Raw genomic sequence first — 14,678 nt, 5'->3', positions numbered from 1 at the left:
ATTGCATTCCAACGAAACCTTACTAACAAACACATAAATTGATAAACACTCTATACTGGATGATTATTAGAGAGACCTAAAGGTAGGTAAAAGTAAAGGTTCCCTTCACACGTATGTACTAGTTGTTCCCGACTCTAGGGGGTGGTGCTCATCTCTGTTTCAAAGCCAAAGAGCCAGCGTTGTCCGAAGACGTCTCCGTGGTCATGTGGCCAGTATGACTAAATGCCGAAGGTGCATGGAACCCGGTTACCTTCCCACCAAAGATGGTCCCTATCTTTCTACTTGCATTTTTAAATGCTTTTGAACTGCTAGGTTGGCAGAAGCTGGGACGAGTAATGGGAGCTCACTCCGTTATGCAGTGCTGGGATACGAACCGCCGAACTGCTGACCTTCCTGATTGACAAGCTCAGCGTCTTAGCCACTAAGCTACCCGCGTCCCTACAATAATAGGGTTGTGTAGCATTGCAGATTCAGAGGAGGAAAGCTGTGTCCAAAGGCACATGGCATATAGCACCTGCCAGCAACTTCTTAAAAGTTTTGTTCTGCAGGATTGTGCCCAAGAAAAGAGCCGCTTTTATTTTTCTTTTGAAACCAAAGCAATGTGCGGCCCTATTAATTATATAGCATTGTTTTTTCAAACCTTTCTCCCTCCCCCCCCCCCCAAACTGGTTTCTATGGTAAAGTTGGGAAGCTTCCTGTAGTTCCCTGGAGACTAGTCATGAAACATTATCCTGGTACACGCTGGGCTTCTTCTGCACAGCCATTGTTTAGTTTATTTTACTTTATTGTCATTGCACCTTGTACAACGGAATTAAATGCGATCTTCAGTGTACAATGACAGTGTGGTTGTTAAGGAATCATGTGCAGTCATTAAGCACTACTTCAGGTGGTGGCTCGTTTCCTAATTGACTTGACTTATTGGAAGTCAAAGTGGGATTTAGATTCAGTGGACTAGCAAATTTGACTTGTTTTTTTCCTTTTCTTTCTCATTCAACTTTTGAGAGCAACAGCTGAGCTGATGCTCATGAGATCAGGTGTGGGCAAATTGGCTGAACTAGTCCTCTGTCATGCCACAATACGGATTGTTTTATTATGCAGAGAAAATAGAGTCTGACCTATATTAGATCCTCAGGAAAAGTGTTGATTTCCTTCATACGTACAGTATAGTCTTCATGGCTGGTTCTTGAATAGAAAATCAGGTAGTCGACTATATATGATCATAGTTGACACCAGAATTTCTGTTGTCAATCATGATGTTGTAAATTGGGGCACCCACATCCACTGGATGCAATTGTACAACTTTTTCTGGAGTTGTTAAGTGAATGCTACGGTCGTTTAGTGAATCAGTGTATTTTTATGGGGTTTTTTTTTTGCCAGAAATCAAATAAAAACGCCAGAAACCAGCCACAAAAAAATAAATTGTGAATCGTGGTCACATGACTGAGGAATGATGAACTGGCCATAAAGTTGAGCTGGTTGCCAAGCGCTGAAGCACAGTCATATGACCATGGTGTGTGTGTATGCATGTGTGTATGTGTGTGTGTGTGTATCTGCAGGCGGGCAGCCAATGGAATTCCAGAACTGCTTTTCTGCTTTTGGTGGGTTTGCTGTAACTTCAAACAGTCACTAAGCAACCTATCGGCATCTACTTTGACTATTCTTTGCTCTGAGAGCAGTGGTGAAATTCAATTTTTTTTTACTACCGGTTCGGTGAGTGTGGCTTGGTGGGCGTGGCAAGGGAAGGATACTGCAAAATCTCCATTCCTGCCCCCCCCCTCCTTGTGGATGGATAATCCAAAATCTCCATTCCCTCCCCCTCTGGACCCAGCCAGATGGGGTATTTGCTGGTTCTCCGGACCACTCAAAGTTTCCTCTACCGGTTCTCCAGAACCTGTCAGAACCTGCTGAATTTCACCCCTGTCTGAGAGGTAGCCAGTGTTTATGCTTCAATCCTCCATTCATGTTTCATGTGAATCTGCAGGCCAGTGGCGAGAGGGTGAACTTAACCATTTCCAGGCCCACCAAGTCCCAAATTGTAAGCATTCTCAGAGATGGAGGAACCCATCTCACCAGTCATCATCAATCCTATCAGCTATATCACAGCAACAGGCCAAGCCCACATAAGGTAAGTTTGAGAATGGACAAGATATTATTTAAATTTATGTCCTAATGTCAATTTAACTCTGTGTTTCCTATACAAATAAAAGACTTGAAACGCATTCAGTGCATTTCAGTGTTCATATGTTTACAGAATGTTTAATACAGTTTTCCAGTTAATTAGGTACTGAAATCCATATGGGAAGGAATATCCAAACAACATTTAATGTATTAATGAAAATAATATATAAAAAGTAATATATTAGGGAACTGGGTGTTTTTTTTAATGCAGTTATTAAGCAAACCAATATATAAACTAGGTGTACTAAAGGAAAATGCATATTCAGACATGAAAACCTATATATGTGTATTCTGTTTTAAGAAATTGCAAACTAAAATGGAATGAAGCCAGAATTGGGAAATTAGGAAACAAATGGGAAAAAAAACCAGGATTTATTCCTGACCTCTAAAGTGTTGATCCAAACTATACCTTATAACCTTTTAAATGGAATAACAATAATATAAGAATGGCAAAGAAAAAGAATAATTATGTGAATGTATACCTATAATTATATGTAAGAGAATAAATGACAGTAAAAATATAAAGCACAATATAGGTAAATAATATTTGGTTATAAATAGCTAAATATAAATAAATATAGAATTGTACATAAAAATGGATAATGAATAAGGAGATTATGAATGCAAGATAGAAATGTATAGAAGGGAAAACACTAACTGCAAAGAAACCGATACGGAACTGCTGTATGATATATGATGGAACTTATTGTTCCTATGTTGTTTTAAGTTATGTGTCTGTTTCTGTTGATGTATTTATGTGTATAAAATAAAAATGTATATGAAAAAAATAGTGTTGATTGCTGAAAGAATGACTTTGTCCATACATTTTTGTTAAGATTAAACATATTGTATGATTAGATGCCTAAGAAGTTGGAAAAAGGCACCCTCTACTGGATAGCATAGCTATTCCCACAGGCATCTGTTAATCTTTGTGATTACAAATATTGTCCTCTAAATATGGGCAGGCACTTAAAATATCCCAGCAGAATAGAGAGGAATGTGCCACCTCCCATTACACAATTTCTCAACTTGAAAATGTACATTCAGATCTGAAAGGATGTGAGCCTAGGTACCACCTCCAAATACACCCACATCTCCCCCACCTCCAAATTGTATATGTTATGAAATCCAAACAGGAGTAGTAGTAGTATTTTAGATCATAGATTAGGGAGAGTATTAATATTTTGTATTTGTAAGAAGATTTGTGGAGGAGCACTTAATTTCCTGAATCTTTGGAGGGGGGGAAATGACAGTGTCTTTTAAATGACTATATGAGCCTTTTTTAAATGAAACATCTGTCAATATCACTGTGACAGTAACTCTCTTATAAAATGTTTTTTAAGGAAATCCACTTGCACTGATATACTTAATTTTCTCTAATAACTCTAATTTAGGCAGTTTTAAAAACTATTAATGCATTCCTTTAGGTATGAAATCTTCTGTGAAATATATTTTAAAATGGAGTCACACATGTTTTTTGTAAGCATATTTCAATATTTAAACATTGTTGAACTACAGTTAATGGATGCTGGCAAAGTCTACATGACTATTTGTTCCCCATCGGGATCTGTATGTGCAGATAATTTGGCTTCCTTCCTCCTTCAGACTTAACCTAAGTTAAATGTGTGCCTAAACTCTTGTTCTTTTTTTTTTTTTTTGTAGGATCTCTCACAATGTGTGACTTGCCAAGAGAAGCATATCACAGTGAAGAAGGAGCCCCATGAGTCCCTTGGCATGACAGTAGCAGGAGGTCGAGGCAGCAAAAGTGGGGAATTGCCAATATTTGTTACAAGTGTACAACCTCACGGCTGTTTGGCAAGAGATGGCAGGATCAAAAGAGGTAAAAGCAGAAGGCAGTATTGAAAGAGTCGGATGGATGGATGGATGGATGGATGGATGGATGGATGGATGGATGGATGGATGGTGGGAGGGAGGAAGGACGGACGGACTACTCCAGGCTGATTCGAATATGCTGACATTGAAGCACAGAAATAACAAGACATATTTCTGACAAGCGTGATGCAAGCTGCCACATGTCCTCTGCATCTGTACATATATGGCATCCTGTTGTTAGATAAAGCACAGAAAATAGCAACTTAGTAATATTCATTTGCAATTGAATATCCCCTCTTGTTGGTTTTTGCCCAGGTGACGTGTTGATGAATATTAATGGCATTGATCTGACCAATCTGAGTCACAGCGAAGCTGTGGCTATGCTCAAAGCCAGTGCTGCTTCCTCGGTCGTTGCTCTGAAGGCTCTAGAGGTCCAGATTGCAGAAGAGCAGCCCCAGGCCAATGATGAGCAGCCGAGCACCATCAGTGAGAATGAATATGATGCTAGCTGGTCCCCTTCTTGGGTTATGTGGTTAGGACTTCCAAGGTATGAGTAGTTGTTTCTTCTTCTTCTTCTTCTTCTTCTTCTTCTTCTTCTTCTTCTTTTTCTTTTTCTCCTCCTCCTCCTCCTCCTCCTCCTCCTCCTCCTGTAGAGTCTGCATTTATGAGCAGGGTGGAAGAATTGTGCTCTTTTCTATATTCAACCTCAGAGGTCCTGTGCATGCCATTCTCTTACAGTATAATGTGTTAAAAATAGAAGACATTATTGTAATTTTTAATAAGCTTTCTATAAATATAAGTGATTGGTAGAGCAAGAGCACTTAGACTTATACACCGCTTTACAGTGCTTTACAGTCCTCCCTTTGCGGTTTACAGAATCAGCATATTGCCCCCAACAATTTTGGTCCTCATTTTAACCATTTCGGAAGGATGGAAGGCTGAGTCAACCTTGAGCCGAGTGAGATTTGAACTGCCAAATTGAAGGCAGCCAGCAGTCAGCAGAAGTAGCCTGCAGTACTACACTCTAACCACTGCGCCACTGTGGCTCATAAGAGCAGTACCTTTTGGTAGAATTATCAGGATTAACCTTCCGTTTCTTGTGAAAACCCAAACCCTAAAAAACCCCGAAGAAGCAGGCCCTGTTTGGTAAAAAGGAATCCATTTTTAAAAAGGGAGCTATAAAAGTGATTTGTCATATATTTATTATCTGCTATTTTATGTTTAAAATGTATCTGCTCCCTTCAAGACCTCAGGTTACTTTCCCCAAGGTTTCCCCAAAATTAAGCATCAGAATTCTTGATCTCATAGAATATGGATCCAGGTTTGAATATGAGGTCAGTTGACTTAATATTTTGCCTGGATATTTAAAAGGTGGGCCACGCTTCAGGAAAAGAAGAGGTTTTCTTTAGAAATGCATCTAACCGAATATTTACTGTTTTAATTGTTAAAAATCATTAATTCGTTGTGTGCAGGCAACCCTGAAAGAGTTATTATTATTTGCTGGAGAGGTCTAACAGATTTGCTTAATAGATTTTACAACTCCTTGCCCTTGTTTTCCACAGCTGCCTGCATAGTTACCATGACGTTGTGCTAAGAAGGAGTAATCTAGCCAGCTGGGGATTTAGCATTGTTGGTGGCTATGAGGAAAATCACACAAACCAGCCTTTCTTCATTAAAACAATTGTTATAGGGACACCAGCATATTTTGATGGAAGACTCAAGTAAGGCTCCTTTTTGTTTTTTAATCTGTAATTTTAACAAGAGCTCACCAGAGCTCACAGTTGATACTTCATGTTCGTTCTCAAGTCCGGTGTTTCTTAATCTTGGTAACGTTGGAATCAGGGCTAAAATTCACCAGGTTCTGACAAGTTCTGGAGAACTGGTAGCAGAAATTTTGAGTAGTTAGGAGAACAGGCAAATACCACCTCTGGCTGATCCCAGAGTGGGGTGGGAATGGAGATTTTGCAGTATCCTTCCCCTGGAGTGGGGAGGGAATAGGGATTTTGCAGTATCCTTCCCCTGGAGTGAGGAGGGAATGGAGATTTTGTAGTATCCTTCCCCTGGAGCGGGGAGGGAATGGAGATTTTGCAGTATCCTTCCCCTGGAGTGGGGATGCAATAGGGATTTTGCAGTATCCTTCCCCTGGAGTGAGGAGGGAATGGAGATTTTTCAGTATCCTTCCCCTGGGGTGGGGAGGGAATAGGGATTTTGCAGTATTCTTCCCCTGGAGTGGGGAGGGAATGGAGATTTTGTAGTATCCTTCCCCTGGAGCGGGGAGGGAATGGAGATTTTGCAGTATCCTTCCCCTGGAGTGGGAAGGGAATGGAGATTTTGCAGTATCCTTCCCCTGGAGTGGGGATGCAAAAGGGATTTTGCAGTATCCTTCCCCTGGAGTGAGGAGGGAATGGAGATTTTGCAGTATCCTTCCCCTGGGGTGGGGAGGGAATAGGGATTTTGCAGTATTCTTCCCCTGGAGTGAGGAGGGAATGGAGATTTTGCAGTATCCTTCCCCTGGAGTGGGGAGAGAATGGAGATTTTGCAGTATCCTTCCCCTGCCACGCCCACAGAACTGGTAGTAAAAATGTTGAATTTTACCACTGGTTAAGATATATGGACTTCAACTTCCCAAATCCCGGGCGTTGAGGTCCATACATCTTAAAGTTGCCAGGGTTGAGAAACACTGCTCAAGACAATATGAAATGTGGGTACTTTGTGTGTAAGAAGTAACTCTTTGTAAAGTACAGATCCTGATGCACTGAGCAAGGAATTTGATTGACAGGTAGTCTTCTACTTACAACTGGCATTATTGGCCATTCAGAGTGATGATGGACTTTTAAAAAGCGACATATGACCCATCCTCAGAGTTATGACTGCTGCCCCCTCTTGCAGTCACATGATCACAGTTGGGTGGGTGGCAACCCGGTTGTATTTACAACCAATTGCGGTGTTCCGTGGTCAGGTGACCATGATTTGGAACTTTTTTTTTGCTGTTTTTCAGTAGAAAGGGAAGGACAGAAGTTGTCTATCTGGTTGAGTTCCCCAATAGGTATTTTTAGAAGGGAATGAACCAGTTCCTCCTTCAAAACTGCAGGACCATGCCTTCCCTCCCATCCCCAGATCCTAATCGCATGTCATCTTCTGGGGAGGTTTAGGTAACCAGGAGGGACAGGGATCCAAACTTATAATATGAGAATCCTATACACTTTGAGAATTAACAGGATCAGGATCCTCATAGTAGCCTTGCCTGGTGAAATTCTGACTCCAGCTTCCTCAGGAGAATCTAGGTCATTTTTCCAATTTGATGTCCTTTGGATGTCTGCCACAAACCAAGAATCCATTACCCACCAAATCACCCCATATTCCTCTTCTCCCCACCCCACAATTTTAAATGCTAAGCTGAATGTTTTCATTTTTCTGCCTTTCCAGATATTTTCCACGGCTACGCTATTTAGTGAATCAACTATAAATTGTTCCATTAACTGAAAGTGTTCTCAATTAATCAGGCAATACATTTAACATTCAAAATCATTTGAAAATCAATTGTTACTTTTTAAAAAATCTTCATTACCAGTGTCATCTTCAAAGAGGAATACCCTTTTGCGGTAGAGACAGTGAGAGGTTGTACTTGCTGTATTTAATGCAAACAAAATGCTTCTTTGGAACAATTGTTTTTTGCAAGTACCGTATTTTTCAGAGTGTAAAATGCACCATTTTCCCCAAAAAAAGAGAGGGGAAAATCTGAGTGCATCTTATACACTGAACACAGTATTTTTGGCCTCCTGAAACCCCACCCTCTTCACAAAAAATGGATGTGCAGAGAGTTTGGGAGGACTGCAAAGTGTTCCTGGGGGCTGGGAAGGGCGAAAACAAGCGAAAAATGGACCATTTTTTTGCTTGTTTTTGCCTCCCCAGTCCCCAGGAGCACTCTACAAGCCTTCCAAAGCCTATGCATGCCCTATTATTTTGCAACAAAAAAAAAAGGCCCATTTTCAAAAAAAACAGGCTGTTTTTTGCTCATTTTTGCCCCCCAGTCCACAGGAGCACTTTACAGGCCTCTCAAACTCTTTGCATGCCATGTTTTTCACAAAAAACGAGGTGTCCGGAGGATTTGGGAGGCCTGCAGAGTGCAAAAACGTTTTTAAAAAAATTTACCTCTTCAAAATCTTGGTGCGCCTTATACTCATTGCGTCTTATAGTCCAAAAATACGGTGTATATCAGGTCAGTTAACACATCTTTTGCAACTAGGATGGCGTCAAGTTTAGTCTTCCATCATACCTAAACAGAGGCACCTAAGAATTGGTCGTGCAAAGTCAGGTCATTTCCTGCTGTATGTGGGCTTGTGCAACTTACTAATCCTCATTGTTTCTCTCCTTAGATGTGGTGATATGATTGTTGCTGTCAATGGACTTTCAACCATGGGTATGAGCCATTCAGCGCTGGTTCCTATGTTAAAGGAACAGAGAAATAAAGTAACATTGACTGTTATCTGCTGGCCAGGAAGTCTTGTATAACGTGCAAAGAACATATACATTGGTTGAAGCAGCTTTTTTTTTTTTTTAAATAGCTGGCTCGACTTTTTCAGGCAAAGCTGTGTCTCCCCACTCCCCCTTTTCTACTACTGCAGCTGGTATTAAGCTGGGCCAAACAATTGCTACCTTCATATTTGACAAATGTGTGTAAACAGGGGGTGCGTGGGAAAGGAAGATTTTTTTAAAACTATACTATGATGTTCTTCCCATCCTAAAGTAGACATTTCTATCGAGTTTTGTTTATTATTATTTTGTTCATTCCTCATTGTTATGTCATTGCAGTATCCATGTGCATATACTTCAGTTTCTTGGTTGGCTTAAGGAGGTCAGCCTAGTCCAACAATTGTTATGGGGGCAGGACTGAACTGAGCCCTGGTGCCAACGTACTGGCATGTTAGCTACCTGCTAGGCCGATCTCTGCATTGTTAAACCCAGGTGCAAATGTATAACCTGGAGACCGCAGGTTAATGACAAATGACACGAAAGGCCTTCTGCATAAGAGATGGTTATCCTGTAAGCTGCTTCCTATTTAGGCTTTCAGCTTTGCCCACGGAAGGCACACCTGGAACCCTTAGTTTCAATTGTTAAAATGTGTTGCTGCGTTAAGATTTCATAGATTAACGGTCTACCTATTTTTCCTTACATTTCGGTATTCTTCCGTTTATATGAGAGCCTGAGCAATTCTTTGTGCTATGACTGCCACAGAGAAGCTGCAGGAAGTAATTCTAGGTAGCACATGCTCCATATAATAGTCTTAACCCATAAGAAGGCCCATTGCCCCAAGGTTACAGTTGGTTTTCCTATTATCAAATGCATCGGGCAGCAGGGAGTGGTGGAAAGAAAGAAAATGGTTGTCGGCCATTGCCCAACAGAAGTATTTATGGCATCGTAATTATAATGTACCAATTTGTCCCTGGCTACATGTAATCAGCAAGCCCATGTTTCACGTGAAGCATGAGAGTAGCTTGTAAGAACCCCTGGTAGCATAAATAGTTGCCCCCAAGGCTGAAACTGCAATCAGTATTATTATCTAAGGCATGCACTGATGCATGACCAACCTATGAAAGCGGCATCAAATGCAGAGCAGTGCTTTGCTTATAGGCAGGTATCTTTTGTGATAATTCCAAACCCTGTAATCTGAATAAATTATGAGAACTTGCCATTATGTCTGCATTTTCTGTTTTGCATAATTTATTCCTCCATTAAGTCTTCATTGTGTATTTGCATTATCATTGGACAAGGCATAGGGTACAATGGAGCTTCTGCCACAGGAAGCTTGGCTCACCCATTCCCCGGCTTTCAAGATTCATGAAACAATAGGGCAGGAAGGGACTTTGGAAGCTAGTCTTCTAGGCCTAACTAGAATGAATAACCAACTGTTGTTGAGAACCTCTAGAGTTGGAGCACTCACAACTCCAGGAATCAGGATATTCTTCCTAATTTTAAATTTGGATCTCTCTTTGTGAAGCTTCCAGCTTTTAGCTCTTGTCCCATCCTCTGGCACTGCAAGGTATAAATGTATATCCTCTTCCCTATGTTAGCCCTTCTGGCATTGTACATTTTTGTGTCTCTCCTTAACTTTATCTTCTTTAGGAGAAACATCCCTTATCCTTTTAATTGTTCTTGATAGGATTTAATTGCCAAACCCCTCATCATCTCTTGTTCTTTGCTGCCTTCTTTTCAATTCTTGTAGAGTGGCAGCCAATCCAGATACATTATTCTAGTTGTAATCTGATCAGGGCCAGCCCATGATAGAACTGTCTTTTCCCACAATCTCAAGACTAAACCTCTGTTGATGCAGCCTAAGGTGGCATTGACTCTTTGGGCAGTTGCCGCAGTACATTGTTGGCTCTTACTTAATCTGTGGTCTACTAGGATACCCAGATCCTTCTCACCAATACTACTTTCAAAGCAAATACCACCAGTATTGTATTTGTGCATTTGGTTCTTCTTCTCCTTAATTGCAGAACCTTACATTTCTGAACATTGAACTGAATTTCATTAAAAGGGCTCAATATACAAATCAATACCCTTTGACCCTTGAGCTGGTCTTCTAATGTATTACCAATCTCTCCTCTCGGCTTTGTGTCATCTGCAAATCTGCTTAGCATCCGTTCTATGGCTTGCCCAAGTCATTTGTAACAATGCTGAAGAACGCTAGGTCCAGAATAGAATTCTGAAGCACCTTGGTCTACTAGGGACCATGAATTGGGTACTGTTGTTCAACCAACAGTGAATCCATCTGATAATAGTGCCATCGCACTCCAGAACAGTTCTAGTTTATGTAAAAGAAAGCCAGGGTCAACTATATCAGACAGGGGAGCATTGCACCAAATATATTTCTTTTACCATAAGCTCCAGATTTTTTTAAAGTAAAAGATTGTAGTGATGAATGAAAGTGAAGGTACAGAATGTATAATGGCTCTTCATGAAGTGTATACAAGTAGATATAATATAAAGTCTTTCAAAAGAGTGATGCTTTAAGAAAATCTATATATAATTTTATTTGCCTATTACAGTTCTTGGGAAATGGTCGTTTAGATCCTGCCACTTCTCTCTTTCATTAAGGAGATTTAGTAGTAGAAACCTAGCTACTTAAGGTGTATGATTTGTAGACTCCATAGTCCCGTTTAAAAGAGCATATATTTATGTGCGTCTCAATATTCCTAATCCCTACAAAATGTATTTGAACTTCTTTCCATCCCGACTGTGTTCACTGAGTAGGACCAAAGCCTACTTTTTAAAAAAAAGAAAATGGAACTGCAATAATTGGATTATTTTTTGAATATTTCGTGTATAAAGGGGGTTGTACCCTTCAATAAAATGTAATGTGGGTATGATAACAGTGCTGGCAACAGTAACAAAAATTAATTGGGGGCGACATTAGTTTGATCTGCAATATTAACATGCATTGATAATTGCTGTCCAAAGTGAATGTTTTGCTATGTAAAAAAAATGTTTTTCTAAAAACCATTTTTACACTTTATACTGCAGCTAATTGTAGCTTTCTTGTGTGTCTTATATGCAAAAGCTGAGAAATAATTTAGACAAGGGAAAAACTATCACTAGGAGTGCTGTGTTGCAATTTCAAGAAGTCTAATGGGGTGAAGGAACCCGACACCCATAACTGGGAGAAAGAATGGTATTTTCCCTCATTATTTTTGTCTCCTGATAAAAGCCCAGATGCCTTTACCTAAAATGCCGAAACAACCTATGTTGTTTATGTAGTTGTTTCCTTAATTATTTACCTTCTCTGAGCTGAGGACAGCTAGTTTGTTTTATACACAGATTCACACTTACATTCTAAGATAAACTTCTACCATAGGTAGTTGGACAATATGGACATGCTTTTGTGAAGCACTGAATGTTGGCTTTCAAATGAATTCAGATTTCCTCTGCGAAAGTCATTTGGCCTACTTGAAAGTAGTCTAATTCATAATGGTTAAGTATGTTTAGAATGATCTGTGTATTATAATGCTAGTATTACTTATCTGAGAATGTATTTTATCCTCATATCTATTTAATATGGGCATGCATTTTTCCTGCTTCTCTTCACTCCCATATTTGAGACATTCTAATATAAAATAATATGGCATGTCTTTTTGAGTTCTTTGCTCTAAAGAAAGCAGTCAGACTTTGATATATTTTTAAAAAAACCAACACAACAAATATGATTTTACTTCTGTCCTGTGCAATGCTAAATCTTATGCTTTCACACTGTAGAGCCATACGGTATTGCTGTGTTTAATAATATCCATCAAGGATGGGAATTTATTCAGCGCAGTCAGAACTGCAGTGAAAATTCCCATTTGTGCACAGACCAAAGTCCAAAGAACTTCCTGGGGTTGCATAAGGAATGTTGTATCTTCATGGATTTTTTTCTGTCTCTGATGCTATATTGCATGTTGCGTTTGGAATTCTCTGTTTCCAAAGCAATTGATGTGATACATAGGAGGAGATCCCACCATTGCAAAACTTTTTACATTCTAGAAGGTTATTGCTACTGTGTATGTAGCCTTCCATATTTGGTGTAATAAAATGCCCCCCCCCTTCGTAAAGAATCCCATTGTGAAATCCCTTGAAGATGGGATACACTTCAGGAGCCAGCAGCCACAGCAGTCAGGATTATGAAGAGAGAAATATGGCTGTGGTAAGAAGATATCACTGTAAAATAGAGAGCTAATGATGATGTACCATCATTATGGGCACATTCAAAATAGAAAGATTGAAGGGTAAGCCTTAATGTTTGTCCAATAATAAGCAACTATTTTCCCTTCCTTGAGTGAATGATGGGATATATTTTTTCTGTTTTAACTGTGTAAACAAAGCTTTGCATTTTACTGCAAGTTACCCTAAAGGCTAATGAGGAACATAGTTGTTCTGTATTCAGCACATGCCATTTGGAATTAGGCCATTGCACTGAATGCTCAGGCGAAACCATTATCTCATGCAGTGGCAAAGAGTACCATAGACTTTGTGCTAGGATTTTGTACTATCGATTACCATCTCTATTAATAGAAGCTGGTACCAGGTGGGTTCTCTTATCCTTGCCCTATTTTTTTTTTTGCTGACATGTTATTTCAATTTCTTTATTATTCTCATGTATATCATTGGGTTGATTCTTTAGTGCCTTCTGTCTTAAACTATACCATACAGTGAATTCCAGTGCTGTGGTATTAACTGAAGGATAAGAGAAAAATAAAAATGAGTTTTTCTTTTGCAGTGGTGTATGGTCTTGACTGTTGTCTTTTATAATGTCCTTCTCTCAGTGGTGAGCCAGGTCTATTTGAACCTTCAAATGCATCTCAGTTTTTGAACACACTCATGACTTTAATTGAGATTCCTGCTACTATGATATGTATGTTTTAGCCATAACACTTTATTATATACATTGCCTTATATTCTCACAAACCAGTGAATTGAAGGTATTCCATTGTTGCTCTCCTATCTCTTCTTGCATGGATGAAATCCACCATATGGAGTACCAATGTGGCATAATACACTTAACAGAACTCCATAGGTCAGCTTCAATGAATAAGGTATGCTTCCTGTTGAAACACTCTGTTCATGGAGGTTGATATATTAAATTCCATAAGTCTACTTTGGTCTTACGTACATGCTGAGATGGATAAAGCACCCTCAGAATTCAGCAGTTTTATGGTCTACTTAAATGTGTCAGGTTTCCGAAATATGACCTAATTAATTCATGAGCCTTGAGCCAAGTTTCAAAAGAAAACCAGTCATTTATTAGGAACACCATTTCAGCAAGACCTCATTGCAGTCAGATCTGATCTCATTTTAATTATGGCTGAACTTTACCCCTGTTTTCTTCCTCCCCTCAGTCTGTGTCATAAATCACATTCACCAACGAGGTATAAACCTCACAAACTTGCTGTAGTAATCTAAGATCCGACTCTAGCCGAAGGTATGCGTGGAATGCACTCCCCCCGCTTTCCTCACCATGGCAACGTTATGAGTTGACATACAGGGCGTGGACATCACCTTTTCACAGGTTAATTATTCTAGTTCTCATCCCCATTTAAAAATAACCCATGTATTGTATGAGAGGACCTTTTTTATTTTGAGATTAATATATGACCTAAACCAGTGTTTTTTAACCTTTTTTGTGCAAAGGCACACTTTTTTCATGAAAAAAATCACGAGGCACACCACCATTAGAAAATGTTAAAAAAATTTAACTCTGTGCCTATATTGACTATATATAAAGTCTTTTTCCCACGGCACACCTTACACTATGTCACGGCACACTAGTGTGCCGTGGCACAGTGGTTGAAAAACACTGACCTAAACAGCCCCAACTTGACTCTTGTTCACATGATGATTTCCTTGGTCTATAATTTCAGGAATCTTATTTCACTGTGTGTTCCAAGGAATCTAATCTTTCCAAATTTGCTACAAACCAATGGCATGGTTTGCTTTTTATCAAATTCCGCTTTCATAGGGCAGCCTGGCTTTGATCATCATTGGTAAATTTGTGGCTCAGATGATGCGCATGAAGAGGGGGGTGCATTTTAGGAAGATGGTAGAAAAAATATCAGTGCTTCAAAATTTTGAGCAGGTACTGCATCAATAGCACATAGCACATCCAGTTAGTCAAACTTAGCACTAATGATCAA

At 39.6% G+C, this 14,678-nt stretch overlaps 1 protein-coding gene across 1 annotated transcript in view; it reads left to right on the top strand.

Annotated features, from left to right (window-relative positions):
• Positions 1 to 13,263, top strand: part of LNX2 (ligand of numb-protein X 2) — a 95,483-nt gene extending 82,220 nt beyond the window's left edge. Inside the window, exons 6-10 of the mRNA XM_032220328.1 lie at positions 1,982 to 2,125; positions 3,841 to 4,018; positions 4,327 to 4,558; positions 5,574 to 5,732; positions 8,388 to 13,263. Of these exons, the coding sequence (XP_032076219.1) occupies positions 1,982 to 2,125; positions 3,841 to 4,018; positions 4,327 to 4,558; positions 5,574 to 5,732; positions 8,388 to 8,523 (849 nt within the window). The 3' untranslated portion in view covers positions 8,524 to 13,263. The remainder of the gene's footprint in view (positions 1 to 1,981; positions 2,126 to 3,840; positions 4,019 to 4,326; positions 4,559 to 5,573; positions 5,733 to 8,387) is intronic.
• Positions 13,264 to 14,678: the final 1,415 nt, after the last annotated feature.

The sequence above is a fragment of the Thamnophis elegans genome, chromosome 6, assembly GCF_009769535.1.
Source record: "Thamnophis elegans isolate rThaEle1 chromosome 6, rThaEle1.pri, whole genome shotgun sequence".
Classification (NCBI taxonomy): domain Eukaryota; kingdom Metazoa; phylum Chordata; class Lepidosauria; order Squamata; family Colubridae; genus Thamnophis; species Thamnophis elegans.
Note: the sequence above shows the minus strand (reverse complement) of the source record. Positions and strands in the feature narration are given on the sequence as shown.